A 25,863-nucleotide genomic window follows, 5' to 3' on the forward strand; every position below is an offset into this window, starting at 1 on the left:
ACCATCCTGGCTAACACGGTGAAACCCCGTCTCTACTAAAAAATACAAAAAACTAGCCGGGCAAGGTGGTGGGCACCTGTAGTCCCAGCTACTCGGGAGGCTGAGGCAGGAGAATGGCGTAAACCCGGGAGGCGGAGCTTGCAGTGAGCTGAGATCCGGCCACTGCACTCCAGCCTGGGTGACACAGCGAGACTCCATCTCAAAAAAAAAAAAAAAAAAAAAGATGTGATTTCTGAATTTTTAAAACATTGATGGATTGAGGATAAATGGAAATATTAGTTTAAATATGTGGCTTCATGGAAGAGGGAGGATTTCAACAAATGAAAAAGGAATGGAGAGCTGAGAAATTTTCTGATATTGGAGCTATGGGATTTAAGAATTACAGAAATTCCTTACTTAAAGTTGTTAATTCATAGAATATTGAAAAAGAGCAAAAATATTCACATTTTAAAGCCTGTTGGTTCTGCCCACCACCACCAGACAATCTTATTATTTCTTCTCAATTGTTTTATTCTAGTGAAAATAATGAAAGTGTAGATGAGCATAATCTTGATGGAAACAAAAGTAAAACATAATTTTGCAATGTCACTTTGGAATAACAAGTGCATTTGCGAGAAGATACTAAGAAGGAACATGTGGGATAAAAGGAATCTCTTCATAACTCTAGGAGCAGCTATATTTATAAGTGTCCCTTGATTGCAGAACATATACTAGTAGATAACTAAATGGATTCTTTTCTATTTTAAAAAATATTAGTGTGGTGGAATTATTACCTTGTAGTTTTCAACCATTTCTTTCTGGGCTTAAGTTCATATTTATGGAAGAGAATCTAAAACTAGTGTTTTCCAAACAGGTCTTGGGTTCAGCATTGCTGGAGGTGTTGGAAATCAGCATATTCCTGGGGATAATAGCATCTATGTAACCAAAATAATTGAAGGAGGTGCAGCACATAAGGATGGCAAACTCCAGATTGGAGATAAACTTCTAGCAGTAAGTATAAGAAATCTATTGTCTTTTAAATCATTTTGTTGTGTGATTTTTTCTAATAGATACTGGAATTTCTCCATACCAAAAAGGTCTAAATGATATTTAAATTAGCAAATCCTAGCCTTGCTGTATCAAATCCTAAAAAATGATTCTTGGTAATATCTTTATTTGTCATTTCTGTTTTCTCTGCCAGCTCCTTCTCCGTTTTCCTTTTATTCCTTCGTTGTTGTTGAAGGGTTGAGGGCTTGTATGCACTAAGTGTTTCATCATAATCCTTAGATTTATAAAACAGCGTCATCATTTGTTTATGTATGACCCTTTTGTGTTTTACTTCACTTAATAATATAATGAAATCTAGTAATTACCCAGCTCAAGAATTAGAACATCAACCATTTTGTGTTTCTTACTCCTTTGCTTCTTAAAAATTGTTTAATTAGGCCAGGTATGGTGGCTCACACCTGTCTGTAATCTTGGCACTTAGGGAGGCTGAGGTAGGCAGATTGCTTATACCCAGGAGTTTAAGACCAGCCTGGTCTGCATGGCAAAACCGTCTCTACAAAAAATACAGAAATTAGCCAGGCCTGGTGGCTATAGTCCCAGCTTCTCAGGAGGCTGAGGTGGGAAGATCACCTGAGCCCAGGAGGTTGAGGTTACAGTGAGCTGTGATTGTCCTACTGTACTCCAGTCTGGGTGACAGAGTGAGAGCCCATCTCAAAAAAAAAAAAGTTTAATTACATACATATGCCTAAATAATTTTGTTTAGTATTGTTTTGAAGGTTTTTCAGAACGCTATTGCACTGTATGAGACTTTCGTCTCCAGTATTTTTTTTTTTTTGCTTAATATTGTTTTACTAAGACTTACCCATATCATTGCTTAGAGCTAAAGTTCATTCATTTTATCTCTATGTAATATTCCACTGTATGTCTATACTGCAATTTATTTGTCTAATCTTCATCAGTGTATTAGTTTGTTTTCACACTGCTATGCAGAATTACCCGAGACTGGGTAATTTTTAAAGGAAAGAGTTTTAATGGACTCACCAGCCTCAGGAAACTTACAATCATGGTGTTGGGGGTGGGGGAAAGCAAACACACCCTTCTTCACATGCCAGCAGGGGAGATGCCAGATGCTTATAAAACAGTCTCATCTCATGAGACTCACTCACTATCAAGAGAATATCATCAGGAGCCACCTCCATGATCTAATCACCTTCTACAAGGTCCCTCCCTCAACACGTGGGGATTACAATTCAGGATGACATTTGGGTGGGGACACAGAGCCATACCACATCAATCAATAACTGTCTCAGCCCATGTTCCTTAGGGAAACAGAATCTGAAGAAAAGCTAATGTGCTAAGGTGTTATTGGGAGATGTGATCTCAAGAAGGCAAGAGTGAGTGGAAATGAGAAGTGAAGCAGAGAATGAATGAGAGCCAGTAGAAGGTAGAAAGTGTCTGAGCTGGCTGTAATTTTATAAGGTAGCTTGTTGCTTGTCATGTAGAACAGTCTTCCAGGCAGACACTGTAGAAACCATCCAGGCATCATAAACCTTACATCCAGCCTTCAGAGAAACGAAAGAAAGGTTTATCTGCTGGCCCCTTTTATTCTTGTGTCTCTTGTCTACCCCCTAGGGGTTATTTGTCCCAAGCTTTTGGATTGTGTTACCCAGCTCCCCTGGGCACAGTTTCTAGGAAAGCCAACTCCTATCCTCCGTGGCACAGCATTCACCCAAGCCCAAAAATGGTGGAGCTGCAGGGGTGTAGACAGGGCAGACGTGGGTCTGTGACGTGCTATGGCTCTCACTGTGTGGGACACATCAGCCATGCCCAGTCCCAGCCAGAAGGGGCTGAGAAAACTGGGAAGGGCAGGAGGCAAGATGAAAGTAGTAGTCAGGACTCTCCACTGAGCAAGCAGCCAAGGCCTAGCAGAATCTGAAAAGGCACAGAAACTGGTTCTGGCATGGTAGGAAGTTGGTTTTTAAAAATATACTAGCAAGTACTGGTTTTTAAAAATCTATTTTAAGTCCTTTTTTTTTTTGGCATTATGAATAATTTTCTTAGGAAGAGGTGCTGTGTGTTCTGGTGAACGTGTACAAGAATTTTACTTGACTGTCACGGGATCGTTGATTATTCTGCTAGTAGCATTCTTTTTAAAAACCACGCTGTTGTTTTCCAGGCTGCTTGTAAAAATTTGCATCAGCAATATACATAAGATTCCTTTGTTCTGCATCCTGTTAAGTACTGTTTATTGTTGCAAGGAGACTGTATTTTTAGTTAATGATAGGGAAAAGGAAAGAGCAGAACTTGAACTACGTTTCTCTAACTTATCCTTTCACAGCTAAGATCACCACTGTTTCCTCGAACTGTAACCAGCATCGTCTCACCATCACTCACACGCAGACGCAGAGTCGACAGCCATCTGTTGCCACTAATTTTCTCACTTTTACTTTTATCGTTTCTCTAGAACTGGTTTTGGTGGTAGGAGACAGCAACCTGTGCTGATACCACTGTGGCAAGACTCATTCTCTTTTAAATCAACTTTTAATGAGGCTTTTCTCTCTCTCTCTCTTTTTTTTTTTTTTTTTTTTTTTTTTTTGAGACGGAGTCTCGCTCTGCGGCCCAGGCTGGAGTGCAGTGGCGCAATCTCGGCTCACTGCAAGCTCCGCCTCCCGGGTTCACGCCATTCTCCTACCTCAGCCTCCCGAGTAGCTGGGACTACAGGTGCCCGCCACTGCGCCTGGCTAATTTTTTTCTATTTTTTAGTAGAGACGGGGTTTCACCATGGTCTGGATCTCCTGACCTTGTGATCCGCCCGCCTCGGCCTCCCAAAGTGCTGGGATTACAGGCGTGAGCCACCGCGCCCGGCCTGGCTTTTTTCTCTTAATTACACTGAAATCATTCAGTGCTCAGTCCTTGTCTTAATTGACTGATCTGGCTGGAGTTTGACACACCTTCCTCCTTCTTGTAACACTTTTTCGTTTGCCTAAAAGTCACCCTTTATCTTGGTATTTCTCTTCTTAGTAGCCGCTCTTCAATCTGTCGTTCTGATGTCTGGTGCCTCCTCATATCCCTAACCTCTAAACGTTGAAGTAATCCAGGACCCCCTCCTTGTACATTTTCTCCTCTTTACTATTCACTCCCAAAGTCACTGTTTTTTAACGTGTAGATCAAGACTCTGGTAAATGGTCAAATAACTTTTCTCTGGTCTAAAACATTGGGATCATCATCCTACACATTCCACATTGAATCCCTCAGCAAATTGTGTCAGCTCTTGTATCAGTTATCTAGTCATATGTGAGAAAACACAAAGATTAATGGCTAAAAAACACCACTCATGTATTTGTTTATAATTCTTCAGATTGGATAGGGCTTGGCAGGAACAACTTGTCTTTGCTTTACTAGGCCACAAAATCCACTGCTAGGTTGGCCCACACATATGGTGGGCAAGTTGGCGCTTAGCTGCGAACTCAACTGGCACTGTTAGCCAGGTGCTTAATTCTCCAGTGGCCTCTTAGCGTGGTTAGGTTGAGTTTCACACAGGATGGTGGCTAGGTTCCAAAAGTGAGCTTTCCTAAGAAGATAAGCACCGATGTGTTGTTTTTATCAATCCTCTCTTTCCTTCGCAATTACCATACCTCATTGGCTAAAGCTAGTTATGTGGTCAAGCAAAATTCAGTGTGGAAAGAGATTTTTACAAGGGTGTGAATACCAGGATGCATGGCTTATTCTAGGCCACCAAAGAAACAGTATACCACAGCTATTGAATGTGTGTTTCAGCAGTATACCACAGCTATTGAATATGTAATTCAGCAGCACACCACAGCTATTGAACGTGTGTTTCAGCAGCACACCACAGCTATTGAACGTGTGTTTCAGCAGCACACCACAGCTATTGAACGTGTGTTTCAGCAGCACACCACAGCTATTGAACGTGTGTTTCAGCAGCACACCACAGCTATTGAACGTGTGTTTCAGCAGCACACCACAGCTATTGAACGTGTGTTTCAGCAGCACACCACAGCTATTGAACGTGTGTTTCAGCAGCACACCACAGCTATTGAACGTGTGTTTCAGCAGCACACCACAGCTATTGAACGTGTGTTTCAGCAGCACACCACAGCTATTGAACGTGTGTTTCAGCAGCACACCACAGCTATTGAACGTGTGTTTCAGCAGCACACCACGGCTGTTGGACGTGTGTTTCAGCAGCACACCACGGCTGTTGGACGTGTGTTTCAGCAGCACACCACGGCTGTTGGACGTGTGTTTCAGCAGCACACCACGGCTGTTGGACGTGTGTTTCAGCAGCACACCACGGCTGTTGGACGTGTGTTTCAGCAGCACACCACGGCTGTTGGACGTGTGTTTCAAAATGCAGGCCGTCCTTGCTTTGCATGGTAATGTGGAGCCATAAAAATGACCATGCTGCTGAGACTCTGCAAAGCAATGTTCATAATCAATGAGGGGAAATTATTCTTCTGTGACCTTTAAATTTTTTTGTGAAAATATTAAAACTACTGTTGTCAATTACAAAGGTACAAATTAGGAAAATGAAAAATATATTAAAGTTAATATTGTTAATACAAGGTAATTTAAAACAGAAACATTGATAATGTTTTATTCATTTGCAAAAAAAATGTATCAAAGAGAAGAACAATCTAAATCTAAAGCAAACAGAAGGGTGGAAATAATAAAGATTAGAGCAGAAATTACTGAAATAGGTAATATAAAAGATATAGAGAAGATAGACAAAAACTGAAAGTTGGTCCTTTGATAAAAATCAACAAAATGAAAAACTTCAGACCAGCCAAGTAAAAAGAGAGAAGGCTGAAATTTCTGAAAGCAAGAATGAAAGAGGGAAAACAAGAGACTGTTGTGAGTAACTATGTGCTAATACCTGAGGTAACTTAGACGAAATTGACAGATTGCTAGAAAGACACAAACTACCACTTCTAATCAGTCTTATCCTTGAGATTCTGTCCAGGGCAATAAGAAAAGAAAAAGGGGGAAAAAAATCAGATTAGAAAGGAAGAAATAAAACTGTATTTGCAGATGTCATCATATTGTATATAGAATATCCTAAGGAACCTGCTAATAGACTAATAAATTAGTTTAGTACTGGTTGCAGGATACATCACTACCTAAAAATCAGTTATATTTCTATACAGAAGATAGATGAATGGCCAACAAATAATTGAAAAAAAAGTTCAACTTGAGTATTACAAAAGTAGAAATTTAAAACTGATGTATAAATTAAAATATGCATCATTTTACAGATTTTTAAAATTAGTTGATAATGTTTAATGTTGACAAAGGTCTAAGTAGATGGACACTCTCATATGCTGTAGTAGTGAGTATAAATTTACTAAAACCATGTAGGAGAACAATTTAAATATCTCACTTGTGTTCTAATAGTTTTCCTATTTAAATATGGGAATATTAACAGATATAATATTTAATAAATTATGATATAGCCACACAATGGGCTACTGTGCAGCCTTTTTTTTTTTTTAAACAGTGTAGTAATTCTATTAATTTGTGTACAAATATGGAACAGTCTCTAAAGTACCTTACATTAAAAATCCTAACGTAAGAACAAAAATTTTAATATGTTTTCATTTCTTTAAAGAAGAAAAGGTCTAAAACGCATCCACACACATTCCTAAATGCCTAAGAATGAGAGAAAATCAAGACTGGGAGAATAGGAGGGATGGAGGCTGGAATCAAGATGGGCTATTCTGTTAACATACAACTACTTCACATGTCATGATAAACAACTTACTGAGATCATAGACGTCAAACATGGGTATTTTCTTTCTGCATACCTTTATTTTCCTTAAATCACTCTCTTATTTTCCCTTTCTTTTCGTGAAATCGTTTCCAAAACTCAGAAAACAAGTGAAAATGTCATAAATGTCTTTTGGGATTTTTTTTTAGGTGAATAACATATGTTTAGAAGAAGTTACTCATGAAGAAGCAGTAACTGCCTTAAAGAACACATCTGATTTTGTTTATTTGAAAGTGGCAAAACCCACAAGTATGTATATGAATGATGGCTATGCACCACCTGATATCACCAACTGTAAGTCTGTTAGCATATGTTTGCTTAAATGTATCTTATTTCTTCGGTTGTTATGCCGTTAGTGAAATGTTCTCAGTATAATAAAGTTTAAACATTATGCAAATATTTTTAAAGGAACAATTAAGCATTTTAATCTACTCTTTTTTTTTTTAAATCTACTTTAAGTCAAAATTTTTATAATTAGAAAGGGGGATCCTTTTTACCTTTATTATTTTATAGTAGTGATTACTCTTACATTTAAAGGGTTGATTTTCAAACTTTTATGTAAATAATAGTCACTAAAGAACATTTGCAAATATTGAAATTGTTTTGTTCTAATAGTTTTTCAATTGAGCTCAGAAATTTGCTTTAACAAACAGTTCATTCTTTTAACAAGCAAAGTACAGGCATACTTCATTTTATCGTTCCTTGCTTTATTGCACTTCACAGAGACTACATATTTTACAAATTGAAGGTTTATGGCAATCCTGCATTGAGCAATCCTGCATTGAGCAAATTTATCCGCACCTTTTTTTCTTCAGTAACATGTTCTCACTTCATGTCTCTTAATGTCTCTGTGTCACATTTTGGTAAATCTCGCAGTATTTCACACTTTTTCATTATGATTGTGGTATCTATTACAGTAATCTGTGATCACTGGTCTTTGATGTTTAACTATTTTAATTGTTTTGAGGTGCTACAACCACACTCGTGTAAGACAGCAAGCTTAGTAGATCAGTGTGTTCTGACTGCTCCTCTGAGGACTAGTGGTTCCCCTGTTTCTCTCGCTCTCCTCGGGCCTCCCTATTCCCCAAGATACAACAATATTGAAATTAGGCCAGTTAATAACTCTACAATGACCTCTAAGTGTTCAAGCGAAAAGACAAGTTGCATATTTCTCATTTTAAGTCAAAATGATTTAACTTAGTGAGGAAGGCATGTCCAGTGGCAGGAAAGGGAGAAAGCTAGACCTCTTGCTGCATTTAGCCAAGTTGTGAATGCCAAAGAAAAGTTCTTGAAGGAAGTGAAAAGTACTGTTACAGTGAACACACTAATGATAAGAAAGTAAAGCAGTCTGATTGCTGATGTGGACAAGTTTGAAGTGGTCTAGGTAGATCAAACCAGTCCTAAGATTCCTTCAAGCCGAAGCCTCACCCAGAACTGTAAGTCTGAGAGAGATGAGGAAGCTGTAGAAGAGAAATGTGAGGTTAGCAGGGGTTGGTTCATGAGGTTGAGGGAAAGAAGTCATCTCTATAACATGAAAGTGCAGGTAAAGCAGCAAGTGCTGATGTAGAAGCTGCAGCAAGTTACCCATAAGATCTAGCTAAGATACTGAATGGAAGTGGTTACACCAAACAGCAGTTTTCCAACGTAGATGAAACAGCTTCTACTGGAAAAAGATACCTTCTAGGACTTCCACAGCTAGAGAGGATAAGTCAGTGCCTGACTTCAAAGATTCAAAGTACAGGCTGACTTTCATGTTAGTTGCTAATGCAGCTGGTGATTTTCAGTTGAAGTCAATGCTCATTTACCAGTCCAGAAATCCAAGGAATTATGCTAAGCCCATCTGCCTGTTCTGCATAACTGTAACAAAACCTGTGCTCTGTAACTTAAACAACAAAGCCTGAGTGACAGCATATCTGTTTACAGCATGGTTGACCGAATATTGTAAGCCAACTATTGAGACCTACTGCTCAGAAAAAACCAAAAAAAAAATTCTTTCAAAATATTACTGCTCTTAGACAAGGCACCTAGCTGCCCAAGAGCTATGATGGCAACGTGCAAGGAGACCAGTGTCGTTTTGATGCTTTACTAACTTGTCATCCATTCTGTAGCCCATGGATCAAGAAATAATTTTGACTTTCAAGTCTTACTATTTAAGAAATACATTTCATAAAGCTATAGCTGCCATGGATAGTGATTCCTCTGATGGATCTGGGCAAAGTAAGTTGAAAACCTTCTGCAAAGGATTCACCAGTCTAGATGCCATTAAGGACATTCATGATTCATGGTAAGAGGTCACAATATCAACATTAACAGGAGTTTGAAAGATGTTGATTCTAGCTCTCTTGGATGACTTGGACCAGGTCAAAACTTCAGTGGAGGAGGTTACTGCAAATTGATAGAAATAATAAGAGAACTAGAGTTAGAAGTGGAGCCTGAATTGCTGCAACCTCATGATAAAACTTTAGCAACTAAGGAGTCGCTTCTTATAGATAATCAAAGAAAGTGGTTTCTTGAGATGGAATCTACTCCTGGTAGGTGAAGACAATGTGAACATTGTTGAAACAGCAACAAAGGATTTTGGAATATTACATAAACTTAGTTGTTAAAGCAGTGGTAGGGTTTGAGAGAATTCACTTCAATTTTGAAAGAAGTTCTACTGTGGGTAAAATGCTGTCAAACAGCATCACATGCTTCAGAGAAATCTTTTGTGAAAGAGTCAGTGGATGCGGCCAACTGCATTTTTGTCTTATTTTAAGAAATTAACGCAGGCACTCCACCCTTCAGCAACTACCACCCTCAGTATCAAGACCAGCAATATCAAGGCAAGATGCTCCACCAGCAAAAACATTGCAACTTGCTGAAGGCTCAGATGATTGTTAGCATTTTTTTAGCAGTGAAGTATTTTTAAATTGAGGCCTGTACATTGTATTTTTAGACATAATGCTATTCCTTAGTATAGTGTAAACATAACTTGTACATGCACTGGGAAACCAAAAAATTCATATGACAGTCTTTATTGCAATATTTGCTTTATCGCTGTGGTATGGAACTATAATATCTCTGAGGTATACCTGTAATTCTGATGTTTCTGGTGCTGCTAGTTCATGGCCTGCACTTTGAGAAACACTGACTTACAATATATCTAAAACTTAGGGTATTTTCTATGCTCTTAGGTACATGAGGACAGATACTGTTTATCTTTGTACTTTTGGGTTCTAGTGCTTACATTTGTATGCAGTTCAATTGTGTTGCAGTTGACTAAATTGTTCTTAAAGTACTTATGTATTTTTAGGTTTCTTATTTTATATTCTATATATGTTTTTTTTGTTTTTGTTTTTTGTTTTGTTTTGTTTGAGACAGAGTCTCGCTCTATTGCCCAGGCTGGAGTGCGGTGGCGCAATCTCAGATCACCACAACCTCCACCTCCCGGGTTCAATCCATTCTCTTGCCTCAGTAGCTGGGATTACAGGCATGTGCCACCACTCCCGGCTAATTTTGTATTTTTAGTAGAGACGGGGTTTTTCCATGTTGTTCAGGCTGGTCTCGAACTCCTGACCTCAGATGATCCGCCCACCTCGGCCTCCCAAAGTGCTGGGATTATATAGGCATGAGCCACCGCACCCGGCCCATTATGTTACTTTTCCCCCATCTGTTATTGAACTAATAAAGCATTAGGAAAAACCTGAATTTCACTTGCAGTTTCAACTTTATCTTAATGTTTTGCTTCCATTCTCTTCCCTTCTTAGACAACTGTAGATGTTGGTTTTGTTGTACACTTCTGTGTATGCAATTCATAAACAATTTATTTGTGTTTTTTAAAAAGCACTTGTGTTTAAAATTTTTTTACATGGGTGATTTTTACTTATCAGTTCTTCTGAAGCCCTCACTGTCACCCTGCTGTCAGGCCATTCAACTTACTACCTGTCCCTGGCTGTGGTGATCTAGTGTTCTCCTCATCAATCTGGCTTTGGTCACTGAAGACTTCAGCGCAAAGGCCCGCTGTCATTTTGCCACTATTATTCATGCTATCGTTCCTGGTCATGTCCAGAAACCACACTAATGTTTCATCCAACACCCTGACTTTCTGGTTTCTTCATCTCTTTCTGACTATCCTGCCCTCCACTTCAACTCAGTTACTTGCTTCCAAGATAATATTATAGATTTTATTATCTATAATTATTAACACTTTCATCACCTCTAAAATATCAATTTAATCGTCCCATTCTGTGACTACAACCCTCAGTTCATTCACCTCTATTCTAGCAATTCACCCTCATTTTGACCTTTAGTCATTTGACGTTATTAATTTGTTGCCCCTTGTCTCAATTTTTCTATTTGTATTAGCTTAGATTCCATGATTTATCATCATGTTCACTTCATTGCACATCTTCAAGTCCTTTGCCCCCTTCTTCACAGCAGAATCCCCCAACACTGGTGCAGCCAAACTCTGCTATTTCATTTATGGTTCCTAAAAAGCAGAACGTGGCTGGAGAAGAGCACGAAACTATGCTTTTTATGTATGGCCATAAATCATAGATGGTGCCTTATTTGGTACCTTATTCTTGCCTGCAGTCCTACTACATTTCCCTAATTCACTCTCTCACTCTTAAGAATTTTTCCCTCCCCTCAAACCTTCACTTGCCATCTACTATTCAGTCATAACTGATTATCTCACTTCATATTTCATATAAGCACCCAGAAGAGAACTTCCTTATTTTTCCACTTTCAGATATACCTGTGTAACTATATTTTTCCCCCAAAACTCCACTTTCACTTGTGTTATAATAGGAGTCCCTGTCATTGTTCTGTTGAAAACCAGGTCTTCCATTTGTGTACTGAATGTCATTATTTATTGTCTGCAGAGAGTATTGTTCTTGCAGCTGTTCCTTCTGTCTTTTGCATAATCAAATTCTCTGTCGACTGGATCATTACCATCAGCACACGAGCATATTTACATACTCCTTATCTTAAGGAAATAGGAGAGACCTTCCTACAATCTTAAGATACCTCTCTAACACTGCTCCTTTTCTCTACTTAATATCACCAAGAGCTGATTTTCCTACCATGTTAAGACTTCTTCACATCAAAAAGGAAGAAAGCCGGGCACAATGGTGCGTGCCTGTGGCCCCAATTACTTGGGAGGCCGAGGCAGGAGGGTTTTTTGAACCCAGGAGTTTGGGGGGTATAGTGCACTATTATTGCATTTGTGTCTAACCACTACACTCCAGCCTGGGCAACATAATGAGACCTATCTCTTAAAAAAGAGGCCAGGTGCGGTGGCTAACGCCTATAATCCCAGCACTTTGGGAGGCCGAGGCAGGTGGATCATGAGGTCAGGAGATCGAGACCATCCTGGCTAACCCAGTGAAACCCCATCTCTACTAAAAATACAAATAATTAGCCAGGCATGGTGGCAAGTGCCTGTAGTCCCAGCTACTCAGGAGGCTGAGGCAGGAGAATTGCTTGAACCCGGGAAGCAGAGGTTGCAGTGAGCTGAGATTGCACCACTGTACTCCAGCCTGGGCAACAAAGCAAGACTCCGTAAGGAAAAAAAAAATACCCAGTAAAGAGATGGGGAAAGTCTATAAAAGTATTCTTTTATTTGAGACAGGATCTCACTCAGTTGCTCAGGCTGCAGTGCAGTGACACAATTGTAGTTCATGGTAGCCTTGAATTCCTGGGCTGAAGCGATGCTCCCACGTCAGCCTCCCAAGTGTCTAGGACATCATGCCCAGCTAATTTTTAAAATTGTTTTGTAGAGATGGGGTCTCACTATGTTGCCTAAGCTCCTAACCTCAAGTGATCCTGCCTCAGCTCCCCCAAAGTGTTGGGATTACAGATGTGAGCCACTGCACCTGACCTCTTTATTTAATTTTTAATTGAATTAAAACATATATTCAGTAAGGGTACCAATTTTAAGAGTTTCACTTAATGATCAGTCAGGTGGCTTCTTAAAATTGCTATATATTATTCCATTGTATAAGTATATGACAATTTTTTTCATTTTACTGTTGAATCACTTACAGTTTTGATCTTTTATGAGTATAGCTGCTGTGGATATTTTTGCACATCCTTGTCAGACATAAGCACGCATTTCTCGTGGAGTGAGATTGCTGTGTTATAGGGTAGGCATATGTTTAGTCTCCAGCTGATACTGCTAAAAAAAAAAAAAAAAAAAACAAGCCGGGCATGGTGGCGGGCGCCTGTAGTCCCAGCTACTCGGGAGGCTGAGGCAGGAGAATGGCGTGAACCTGGGAGGCAGAGCTTGCAGTGAGCCAAGATTGTGCGACTGCACTCCAGTCTGGGCGACAGAGCAAGACTCCATCTCACAAAAAAAAAAACAATTTCAACAGTATAGGAGACAATACCCCAGTTTTTCTACATCCTCACCAATCCTTGGTATTATCCATATTTTTAATTATGAATAGTATGGATATGTATAAAGTTATCTCATGATTTTATTGATGATGATGATTTATTGCTGGTTGTTCCTGATGATTAATGATTTTCAGTATTCTTTGCCTGTGCTTATTGCTTTGACTCTCTTGTTCAGTGCGATGTCTGTTCAAATCTTTTTACATTTTTCTATTGGTTTTATTCTTGATCTGAAGGAAGTTTTATGTATTTGAGAAATAACTCTAATCAGTTATATCTATTGCAGATGTCTTCACTGAGTTTGTTTTCCCTTTTCCCCTCAAAAAATGGTGTTTTTTGATGGATAAAATTTTTTAAGTCCTTACCAGTCCTTTCTTTTAAGGTAGAGCTTTTAGTGACCCATTGAAATTTTTCCTATCCTTAGGTCATAAGGGACTTCTAGGAGCTTTATTATTTTGCCTTTCACATTTAGATCTGATCCACCTTGATCTAATTTTTGCATGTAATGAGAGATTTTTTAATATGCAGATATATAATTGATCCAGCATCATTTATTGAAAGACCATTTCTGCCTCTGAATTGCATTGGTGCTTTTAAGTGACCACATATGTATGAACCTATTTCTAGGCTCCTCTGTTTCATTGAACTATTTATCTTTGTGCCACCTGCAGTCTCTTAATTATCATAATTTTATAATAAATGTTGATTTAAAGTAAAGCTTAATTTTGTTACTGTTCAAGATTATGTTGGGTCTTTGAATTTCCTTTTTAATTTTAAGATCCAAAAATTACAGGTCGGTTTAGGAAGAATTAAATTGAGTTTCTTAATCAGTCCATTAATATGAATATCTCTTCATTTATTGAGGTCCTTCTTGCAGTGTTGTATAATAGAGGTTTTATATGTTAGATTTAGTCCTAGGTACTTGATGTTTTTCATGCTGTTATAAATGTACTACTTTTTAAATGTTTCTAATTTTAACTGATATATAAGAAATATGATCTGTTTTGTATATTAATTGCCTAGTCAACAGTCTTGCTAAATTTGTTAATATTAGGTTTTATAGATCTTTCAGATTGTCTATGTATATAACCATGTCATCTGTGAACAATGAATTTTACTTCCTTCTTTCCTATCTTCATACTGTTGATTTTCTTTTTTCTTGTCTGATGCATTGGTAAGACCTCCGGTTCAGTGTTGAACAGAAATGGTGATAATTAATATCACTGTCATGTTCACAAACTGGGGGAAACAGTATTTCACCATTGTATGTGGTGTTACCATCAGGTCTTCTGTAGATAACTTTTTATATTAAGAAAGTTAACCTTTAATCCTGGTTTATGGGGAGTTTTTGTCTTGTGAGTATTGAATTTCATCCAATTATTTATTGAGATGATTTTTCTCTTTTATTTTGTTAATGTGATAAATTACATTGATTTTCTAATGTTAAACCAGTCATTTGTTGTGGGGGGAACCCACATCATTATAATACCTATTATATATCATTGATTTTGAACTGCTTGTATTTTGTTTAAGGTTGTACATCTGTGTTCACAAGCATGAACTTATGATAGTGTCCTGAAATTTTTCTGTCTTGTAATGTTTCAGAATGTTATTTTATATCTAGATGTTTTTTTGAATTTTCCAATGAAGCTATCTATCTATCTGGCCCTGGAGTTTTCTTGGGAAGGATTTTAGTTCTGAATGCATTTTCCTTAGCAGATACAAGTGTGTTCAGATTTTCTGTCTCTTGTTACCTAAGAGGACTAGATAACATTTGATTTTTTGTGTGTGGTGATTGTCAAGCACTGATGGAGGGATGTTTCTCACAGAGGCAACCTTGCAAGTGAGCAGATGTCAAAATTGGAAAACAATTTATGTACTAGTTTGAAAAATATTTTTAGCAAGAATAGTAAAAGAAATAGAGAAGATTATAGAAGTTGTACATGAACTATAGAAGATAAAGAGCCACAATGTTTATAACCAAAATAAGGTAATTGAAATATGATACTCAGGAATAAAAGTAGAAAAAAAAGAAGTCTGTTGAATTTAACAGAGAATACAGTTTCTCTGCTGGCATTAAAATGCTTTTGTTTTTTACATTATGTATCTTCTCACTTTTAACTTATATTCTTTTTAGCTTCATGGCCTTGCTAAACTTCTGGTTTGGCCACCAGTCTTTTCCCATTTCCACTTCAAGCTCCTCTACTTGCTTTTCTGTAAAATCTTAGAGGTGTTGAATCATTAATCTTAATATATAAGAAAAATGAAGTAGGCATCCTTGTTTTGTGCTTCTCTGGGGGACCTTTTTACATAAGATTTGGGGCATAAGAAATAGTACTATTTTATCTGATCCTTCTTTGAGGCCGTCATCTCTTTCATAGGAACATTAATTTTTAGTCCCTGTTGTCTAAGAGTATGCGTTACATGTGAGATTAACTGCCCCAGCAAGGATGCATTGACACATAGTCTGGATGTGTCAGGGAAAATGTGTATTTCCTGGTTTGGGCATTTGACTGAATTTCTTGTCTAGTTGTTTTTTGTTTCATCTAAATATGAAAATGCAACAAAAGAATTTAAGAGTCAATAAGTGATAAACTCTGGATTTTTAAAAGTAGAGGTTAACGTGGGTATCTGTTGTTTGAGGGCTACATACCAGTTCACTTGAAAATCACATATTCTTACCACCCAGGAAAGACTTTGGACTTTCAAAGTTAAGAGCCATTGGTAGAAAGTGCTTTGGCTCAAATACAAAAGAGCATCTTAGAGATGAACTGGGATAGGAAACAATTGCTGTTGGGTACTGCAAACCTGTGATATCAGTAGACATACTACATCTCTAAAACACCACAGGTTCAGTCATTTCCTGGTGTCTTTCATTCAGATCACTTTATTCCTTTATGTTATCTATCTGGCCACTATAGTAATTTGAACTAATGATTCCTGCATTTTTGTACTCCAGTGTGTAGTATACTGCTTCTCTCCATAGAAGATATGCTCTAATTTAATAAAAAAGAGATTTATGTTGGATAATTAAATAATACAGCTACTTTTGAAGTGCTTTGTAACTTTATCATAGTTAAAGCCTCTAGAAAGTTAAATATTGCTTCCTCTGTGTTTTGGTAATGATTGAAATAATTCAAGTGTCTTGTGTCTTTGAAAGCTACAACTGCCATGTGTTACCTGTCTGGGTCTTTGGAAAGCATGGTCAGGAATCACTTCATAATTTTCTGTTATTAGCTTTTGCTAGAATGGAAAAGCTATATGTGGTATTTCTTACTATTGAAATGAACCAATGGATGGTTTTTTCTTTCTTTTTTTTTTTTCTTTTTTTCTTTTTTTCTTTCTCGAGACAGAGGATCTCACTCTGTCACCCTGGCTGGAGTGCAGTGATGCGATCTCGGCTCACTGCAACCTCCACCTCCCAGGTTCAAGAGGTTCTCCCACCTCAGCCTCCCGAGTAACTGAGACTGCAGGCTACGCCACCATGCCTGGCTAATTTTTGTATTTTTTTGGTAGAGACGGGATTTCACCATGTTGGCCAGGCTAGTCTCGAACTCCTGACCTCAGGTGATCCACCTGCCTTGGCCTCCCAAAGTACTGGGATTACAGGCGTGAGCCACTACGCCTGGATGACGGTTTTTGCTTATTTTTCATTTTTGCTTTTTACCAGGTTTTTATTCTTCTATGGGTGAATTTAAAAGAATAGATGTAAATTAGGTTGAGAGATCTGAGATAGTATAAGGACATAGTCTTTTCGCACTTATTGGAAAGCCTCTGGTTTTATTATTCACAATCAAATTTGGACTGTATGTAATTCTTTAAAATAGTAATCTGGGTGTGGTGGCTCATGCCTGTAATCCCAGCACTTTGGGAGGCTGAGGTGGGAGGATCACTTCAGGACAGGAGTTTGAGACTAACCTGGACAACATAACATCCAGTTTTTTAGCTGATGAATAAATTCTCTCTACCAAATTCTGATATACAAAGGAGTGAATATAAATTACACATTAATCACTCATAAATGGAATGCTGATTGGCTTGTTTCGTTTTTGAAGTATTTTTCACTTTCTTTATTTTAAAGCTTCTTCTCAGCCTGTCGATAACCATGTTAGCCCATCTTCCTTCTTGGGCCAGACACCAGCATCACCAGCCAGATACTCACCAGTTTCTAAAGCAGTGCTTGGAGATGATGAAATTACAAGGTAAGGAAGTTAACATTCATTCTTCTTACATAAAATCAACTATTAAATTGAATTTTAATCAGCCATGTAAGATAGCCACAAGTTTTAGGACTAAAAAAATTTATTCACAGTTAGTGAGCTTACAGCTTAATTTTTTCCTTTGGAGGATTCATTGAAGAGCCTGAAATATAAAAATGTTTTATTTTTCAAATAAATTACTGCTCCTTTTTTAAAATTAATACTGCTTTTCTTTAAGGCTTGGTAAATTGTTCTTAGGAATTAGCTTAGTAAAACTAAGAAAATTCTCATGCCTATTTTAAAGTAACATTTTATATGTTCCTTATCTAATATATACCATAAAAATATTGCAGTTACTTGATTTGTGTTCAGAATTCCACAAGTGGTGGTTTGGTTTGGTTTGGTTTGGTTTGGTTTGGTTTTAGCAGCAGTGTCTTACTGTGTTGCCCAGGCTGGAGTGCAGTGGTATGAACGTAAGTCACTGCATCCTCGAACTCCTAGACTCAGGCTCTCCTCCCGTATCTGCCTCCCTAGGTACTAAGATTACAGGCGTGAGCCCCTTTGGCTGGCTGGTGGCTTTGTTTGTTTGTTTGTTTGCTGTATATCCTTGATACTCTGACACACAAAATTTACTTTCATCTAAAATTACTAACTGCACTGAAATTTATAGATTAACTATCTTTTTAGTCCCAAAGAATTCTAATGAGGTAGAAAAAAATGGGAGAAAAAGCATTGTAGATCTTTTTCATATTATTCAATATAGTAATAAGACACTGTACAGTTTGCTTTATAATTTGTACATGTTTTTTATATTATAGATTCAACATTAAAATATGTACAAGTAATGTCTTTTCTTAACGTTTATTGGTTACATTATTGTTAGCATTATTATTATTTTTTACTTATCAGACTCCTGATTCTAGGCAATGATCTTAAGGACAGATAAGAGTGCTTTCTCTTTTCTTTCATAAATAATTAGCAATGTTGGAAACTTAATAGGTTGTCAGTAATTGTGTTTAGGACAAAAATTAGCAGAAAGAATAGTGTTCTAATTTGATTGTAACAGGAATATCCAAGGCTGCTAGTCTTCAGGCAGTGCTTCTAGAGTGACCTTTCATTGCCATTTATTTTTGTTACTTTCTAACAGTGCCTATTTAAGGCAGCAAAGAGGGAAACTATAATAGTGGATGGCTTATCTAGTGTTTAATCTCTTTGCATATTTTACAAACTAAAAAATAAGTTATATTTGCACCTTGATTACTGTTCCTCATGCTTCTTCACTTGAACTCTTGTCTAGAATATTGCATTGGACTTTGAAGTATTATTGCATAACAAGACGACCTGTTTTCATACTTTTCTGTGAAAATCAGGTGGTTCATTACTGGATATATCTTCTTAAAATGGTGTATATTTTGCCACTCCCTTTTGATTATCACACTACTTTGTAATAGTGAAGTACAAAATCTTTCCAACATTACAAGTTCTTCACAATTTGACCTTAAGCAGTCTTTCAGACATTAACCAATATCAAAATAAAAAAAAAAAAATTCACAATACACCTAAACTTTGATTCTAAAGTTTATTTTTTAACAGCTTTATTGAGATATGATTGACATACCATAAATTTCACCTGTTTAAAGTATACAATTCAATTTGTGGTATATTACATCAGTTTTTAAAAATTTTAGTGAAATATATATAACAAAATTTGACATTTTAACTATTTTTAAGTGTACAGTTCAGTAGTGTTAATTGCATTCACAATTTTGTGCACCCATCACTATTTCCAAAACCTTTTCATTACTTCAGACAAACTCTGTGACCATTAAGCAGTAATTAACCTTTGGTAACCTTTCATCTACTTTTTGTCTATGAATCTGCCTATTCTGGATAGTTTATATAAGTGGAACCACATAATATTTGTCCTTTTGTGACTGGACTGTTTCACTTACAGTAATGTTTTCAAGATACACTCATTTGTTAGCATGTATCAGAATTTCATTTGTTTTTATGACAATACTGTTCCATTATACATATGTGCCACATTTTGTTTATTCATCTCATGATGGGCACTTGAGTTATTTTCACCTTTTGGTTTTTGTGAGGAATGTTATAACAAATACTGACATGCAAGTATCTGTCCAAATCACTGCTTTCAGTTACTTGGGATATATACCTAAGGGTGGAATTGCTGGGTCATATGGTAATGCTATCTTAGCTTTTTGAGGAACCACCAAACTGTTTTTCGTAGTGCCTGCACCATTTCATATTCTCATCAGTAATGTATGAGTTGTAATTTCTTTACATCCTCATCAACACTTGTTATTTTGTTTTGTGGGGTTTTTTTTATAGCCATCCTAGTAGACCTGAAGTATCTCATTATTTTTATATCTATTTCCCTAGTGACTAATGAGGTTGAGCACCTTTTCATGTGCTTATATTATTTGAAAATCAGAGTGTATTTTCCCCTGGAAATACTGTTGAATTTCAGCTGAGTATTTTTTAATCAAGTATAATTTCCTAATATAAAATCCTAATTCATACACATTTTAAAGCATGATAGCAACACTAAACCCAGAATTCATCATCTAATACAGGAAATAAAACATCACCAATATGGTAAAACCTACCTGTGCCCCTGCAGATAGGTTTTAATTATTTCATATAAAAAGCCTGAAGATGGGCAATTCCAAGGTTGGTATAGCAACCTTAGGCCCATGGTGTCTTTAGTATACTCTTGGTTTCACCTTCCTGACTATAATATGTCCAGACCAGTAAAGGGATTGTATTATTCAGTCGTGTGGGGGGTTTTGTTTGTTTTGTTTTGTTTTTTGAGGAAAGGAAGGTAGCAAAGATGCTTTGTCCTTGATAAGGTTTGTCTGTCTTTAGAAAATGACAGTAAAATTTCCCTTCGTTTACCAGAGGCTAGAATGGGGTTATACTCTCACCTTAGCACAGGGGCATGGGATTGCAATGTCTCGCTTAGGTTGGTTACGGTTCATCCCTTTGAGACTGGAGAAAGGGCCTACCTTCTCTAAGACAAAAGGATAGCTGCCTTTTAAACATGTAAGTAGGGAGAGTGATTGCTTTGAAGGTAATAAAGTGTGTGCAACATAAGCTTTTCATGAGTATGTGTATTTCCTGATAGGCTCTTATACTATTTTTAAATTTCCACTTTTTTTTTCTGTTTTGGTTTCATTTCTGTTTTATATAACAAGTTTTTTTGCTTTTATATAAAATTAGATTTTTTTCCTTTGATTTTTAGGCTTAGAATCTCTTTATCCCATAGTTTTAGAAAAACCATTTATATTTTATCTAGCTTTCTTTGTAGTTTGACAACATAAAAATTATCAGTAGGTAGTTCTCACTGATAGAATGTCAGGTTTTATATAAAATTTCCAAGATACTCAATATTTTTTTAAATTTTAGGGAACCTAGAAAAGTTGTTCTTCATCGTGGCTCAACGGGCCTTGGTTTCAACATTGTAGGAGGAGAAGATGGAGAAGGAATATTTATTTCCTTTATCTTAGCCGGAGGACCTGCCGATCTAAGTGGAGAGCTCAGAAAAGGAGATCGTATTATATCGGTAAGACGTGTTAGTCAGGATCATGTTTTTATTATTTTCACTGGACCTATTTTTAAAGCAAGGTCTTTTTTTTAACATCCTAAAGTAACGGGGTTAGCTTGGTTATCTTCTTACCATTTTACAGCTTAATTGTAGAATCGTAGTGTCAGAGAATATATTATTGTATGGTAGGTTTTCTTTTGATATTTGACTCTTCTAAGGGGTCAGTTTTTATAAATGCTTGAAGAAATTATGTGTTCTCTATTCGTTGACTGGAAAGTTTGCTATGTGTCTATTAACTCAAGCTTGTTACTTGTGTACTTCTTTATACTTTAATCTGTTACCTTCTTGATCTATCTTCTTGATCTATTGAGGTTTTTAAAGCTATCCAAATACAATTTTTTTAAAGCTACCCAAATGTGGGTTCAACAGTTGATCCTCATAGCACTAGCTTTTTTTAGTATGTCTTTTGAAATTGTGTTATTAGGTACACATAGTTTTATAGTCGTTATCATATAATGAACATCTTGATTTATAATAGTGATTTTGCCCTAGAATCTGTATTGTCTAATATGGCTGATTTTTTTTTTTTGGCTTGATATTTGTGTCATCTTTTCTCCTCTTTTTACTTTCAATTTGTGTGCTTTTGTTGTTACCTCTACAATTTTTGGCTAAAACTTACCAATAGTTCTACTGTGACACACAGACTTTGGGAAACTTTAATTCTAAATCATGCCATGTCTAGTATTTTACTTCTGTTTCATGTTTATACCCATAAATTGTAATTTTTATTTTTGTTTATTAAAAGTTAATCCACAGGTCATACAATTTTTGTTTACCATCCCATCTTGTATCTTCCTTCTTCTGTTTTTCTCAGTGGACTACTAACGGCATTTGGATTGGACAGTTATTTGTTTTGTAGGACTGTCTTGCTCATTATAGAAAATTTCCCTTTCTTTCTTTTTTTTTTTTTTTTTTTTTTTTTTTTGAGATGGAATCTCGCTGTGTTGCCCAGGCTGGAGTGCAGTGGCACAATCTCGGCTCACTGCAAGCTCCACCTCCCAGGTTCAGGCCATTCTCCTGCCTCAGCTTCCTGAGTAGCTGGGACTACAGGCGCCCGCCACCACGCCTGGCTAATTTTTTTGTGTTTTTAGTAGAGACGGGGTTTCACTGTGTTAGCCAGGATGGTCTTGATCTCCTGACCTCGTGAACCTCCCACCTCGGCCTCCCAAAGTGCTGGGATTACAGGCATGAGCCACCACGCCCGGCCAAAAATTTCCCTTTTCTCAAAGTTTTCATATACATGCTAGTAGATATGCATGCTACATGCGAGTAAAACTCCCTAGTCATTGTAAAAAGCAAAAATGCCCTTCAAATATCTAAATGCACCGTAGTGTGCAAGCCCTTGGTTTGTGCTTTCAGCAATGGTTCCTTAATCGTAACTATTCTAGACTTTATCTGAAAGTATCTTTATTTTATTTCACTTTAAAAGTTAGTTCAATCTAGAATTACAGGTTGATAACTGTTATCTCTCAGTGTTTTGAAGATACTGTTTTATGTTGTCTGGCGTTTTGTTTTATTTAACAAAAAAAGTCTACTCTCTTATTTGTAGGTGATTTGTGAGGGGGTGGTTTCTGGTTGCTTTTAAGATGCTTTGTCTTTGATGTGCTGCAGTTTCACTAAAATGTGAAACTGTCTGTGTGTAGCATATTATTTGCTCTGTTTGGAATTCATTATGCCTACTGAATCAGAGGAGTCATGTCTTTCATCAATTGTAAAAACTTCTTTCATCAATTCTGGAGACTTAGCCATTGTCTTTTCAAATTTCGCCTTTCCCATGTTGTATGTACTCTGTCCCTAAACTCCTATGAGTGGATGTTAATCTGTTTTTCATGTCTTTTAACCCCAATTTCATAGTTACAACTCTGTCTCCTTGTAGTTCAAGTTTATAAATTTTCTTTTCTTTTTTCTTTCTTTCATTTTTTAAGAGACAGGGCTTCAGCACATTGCCTGGGCTGGAGTACAGTGGCCATTCACAGGCACAATCATAGAGCACCATTATTGCCTCAAACTTGTGGGCTCAAACGATATTCCTGCCTGAGCCTCCCAAGAAGCTGAAACTGCAGCAGCTTAAATTTTCTTATCTATATCGAATCTGAAGCTATATCTTATCTATATCTTACCTGTATCTTATCTTAACTGTATCTTACGTATATATAATCTGAAAGTATGCCTTATCTATATCTTGCCTATATCTTAACTGTATCTAATCTGAAACTATGGCAGCTTAAATTTTCGTGTCTATATCTAATCTTAAAAGCTACAATTTTAAGATGCAGAAATTGTCAGCTTGGTTCAAAAAAGCAAGACCAAACTATATACTTTTTATCAGAAATTTGCTTTAAATATAAAGGCTCATGTGTTGTAAGTAAAAGAGTGAAAGAAGGTATACTATGCAAATAGTATACTAAAGCTACTGTCTTAATATGACACAAAATAGAATTTAAGACAAATAATGTTATTGTACATAGATTTCATAATTATAAAAGCAGCGAGAATCATGAAAGTGTCATTTCATCAAGAAGACATACCTAGTGATACTTTCAAAATACGTGCAGTATAAATGATCAGAACTGAGGAAGGAAATGGACAAATCTGCAGTCACATTTGGAGATTTAAATGCCCTCTTCTTTAATTGATGGAACAAGCAGACACAAGGAAAAGAAGAATCTCATATCTTACTTCATGTCGTATAGAAAAATTAACTTGAAATGGACCATAGAATTAAACTTCTAAAAGAAAACATAAAAGAAAATCTTAGTGAATGTGGATTAGATAAATTTCCTAAATAGTACCAGAGGGCTACCAAGTCAGTTCAATAGAGAAGGGAAGATCTTTTTAACAAATGGTGCTATAATACTTAGGTATCTGTATATAAGATTATAAACCTAAACCAGTCTTATTCCAGACATAAAATTTAATTCTAGATGGATTATAGATCTAAATGTAAAACTCAGAACCATAATCTTCCTAGAAGAAAATATCAGAGACTATGTTTGCAGGCCTAGAGGAGGTAACAGTTCCTTGAACAAAATGCATAAAACACAAACCATAAAGAAGATGACATTAAGAAACCAAGAATGTTGGGTGAGGTGACTCTTGCTTATAATTCCAGTGACTCAGGAGGCTGAGGCAGGAGGATCGCCTGAGGCCAGGAGTTTGAGACCAGCCTGATCAACATAGCAAGACCCATCTTTTAAAAAACAAATTTTTTTTAGCCAGATATAATGGTGGGCACTTGTAGTCCCAGCTACGTGGGAGGCTAAGGCAGGAGGATCACTTGAGCTTAGGTGTTTGAAGCTACAGTGAGCTTTGATCCCACCACTGCACTCCAGCCTGGGCAACAATGCAAGACCCTGTCTCAAACAAAAAAGATAAAAAACCAAATAGGCAAACCACACAGTGGTAAAAAAATATTCTCAGCGCATACATGACATACTACTTATATCCAGAATATATAAATATCTCCTACAAATCAACAATAAAAAGATGAGTAACCCAATTTAAAATGCACAAAAGACTTGAACAGATACATCACAAAAGATATGTGAATGGCCAGTAAGCACATGAAAAGGTGCTTAACATTAGGCATCAGAGAAGTGCACAGACCACGATGAATGAAGAGGTTTGTAGGGATTCGAATAAGAGTGATGTAATTGTTCTATATTTCGATTGTGGGTGGCTGCACGAAATTCACATTTGCCAAAACTTAACACTAAAAAAGATTGAATTTACCTAGATAAAAATAGATATTCTTGAAGTCATAATGAAATACGATATCCCACTTAGTTGAACCACAAAAGAAAAAAATAGCATCATTCACTGATGAGGATATGGAGCAACTGCAACCCTCATTGACTACTAGTGGACATGTAAAGTTGTATATACCACTACAAGAACTTTTAGGAAGGTTTTTAAGGAGTTAAACATACATCTAATCTTATCACCCGGGTTTTACCCAGGACACATGAAAGCGTATGTCGACAAAAACACTTTGACAAGAACATTCTTAACAGCCTTATTCATAATCATCTAGATCTCGAAATGACGCACGTTTCCATCAACAGGAAAATTGCTCCATTGTATGTTTACACAATATAATACTACTCAGCAATTAAGAGGAACAACTGCTGAAACGCAAAACACGTAACAAAAATACATACCATATAATTCCAGTTACATGATCATCATGAGCAGGTAACGCTGACTTGTGCTGTGAGTCAGAAAGCGGTTGCCAGTGATTGGGACTGACTATAGAAGTGCACAGCTGAACATTGATGGAAAAGATACATGTCTTGTTGGGGTTAGTGGTTTCATGATTTATACGGTAAGCAAAATCCTTTCAGCTGAGCTGTTCAAATGTCTACATTTCATTATAAAATATACTGTAATTTGTTAAAGTAAGTTACAGTATGATAAGGAAAAGTTAGTGGTAAGGAATGGACTTAAAAGATAAATATTGTTGAGCATATTACCTAGTTATTTAGGGAAATAAAATTAGCTTAGAGCCTCACTTCACACTTTATGTCAAAATAAATTTTCATTTAGCCCAGAGTTCAGTAATAGACGTTTTTACATTGTCCATTTGGAACCTCTCTATATAGGTCATTGACACAGTGCTAAAGTGTGTGAGACCAACCAGCTCAACCTAGTTCGCCCAGGACAGTCATGGTTTTAGAACTGAATGCCCCGTGTCTGGAAACCTTTGGTCTCAATTCTAAAACTGGAAGCCTCAGCTAGTCCAGGGAAGTAGCTCACCCTAATGTGAGTGCAGTTAAATACAGCATTATGTTTAGCAATATGCATCAGTAACCTTAAAATTTCAATGCTTACTAAACTTCTCTAGGGAAATGCCCTGAAAGCGCTAGGGAATAGTAGACCAATCAGAA

The 25,863-nt window shown here is 36.8% G+C and overlaps 1 protein-coding gene across 20 annotated transcripts in view; it reads left to right on the top strand.

Annotated features, from left to right (window-relative positions):
• The window catches only part of DLG1 (discs large MAGUK scaffold protein 1), a 276,922-nt gene that overhangs the window by 178,391 nt on the left and 72,668 nt on the right, over positions 1 to 25,863 (top strand). For all 20 annotated transcript variants that reach the window (XM_008009612.3, XM_008009616.3, XM_038003103.2 and 17 more), the window contains 4 exons: positions 854 to 990; positions 6,925 to 7,069; positions 17,232 to 17,352; positions 20,779 to 20,935. In XM_008009612.3, coding sequence (XP_008007803.1) covers positions 854 to 990; positions 6,925 to 7,069; positions 17,232 to 17,352; positions 20,779 to 20,935 — 560 coding nt within the window. The remainder of the gene's footprint in view (positions 1 to 853; positions 991 to 6,924; positions 7,070 to 17,231; positions 17,353 to 20,778; positions 20,936 to 25,863) is intronic.

Source organism: Chlorocebus sabaeus, chromosome 15 (assembly GCF_047675955.1).
Source record: "Chlorocebus sabaeus isolate Y175 chromosome 15, mChlSab1.0.hap1, whole genome shotgun sequence".
In the NCBI taxonomy this organism is placed as follows: domain Eukaryota; kingdom Metazoa; phylum Chordata; class Mammalia; order Primates; family Cercopithecidae; genus Chlorocebus; species Chlorocebus sabaeus.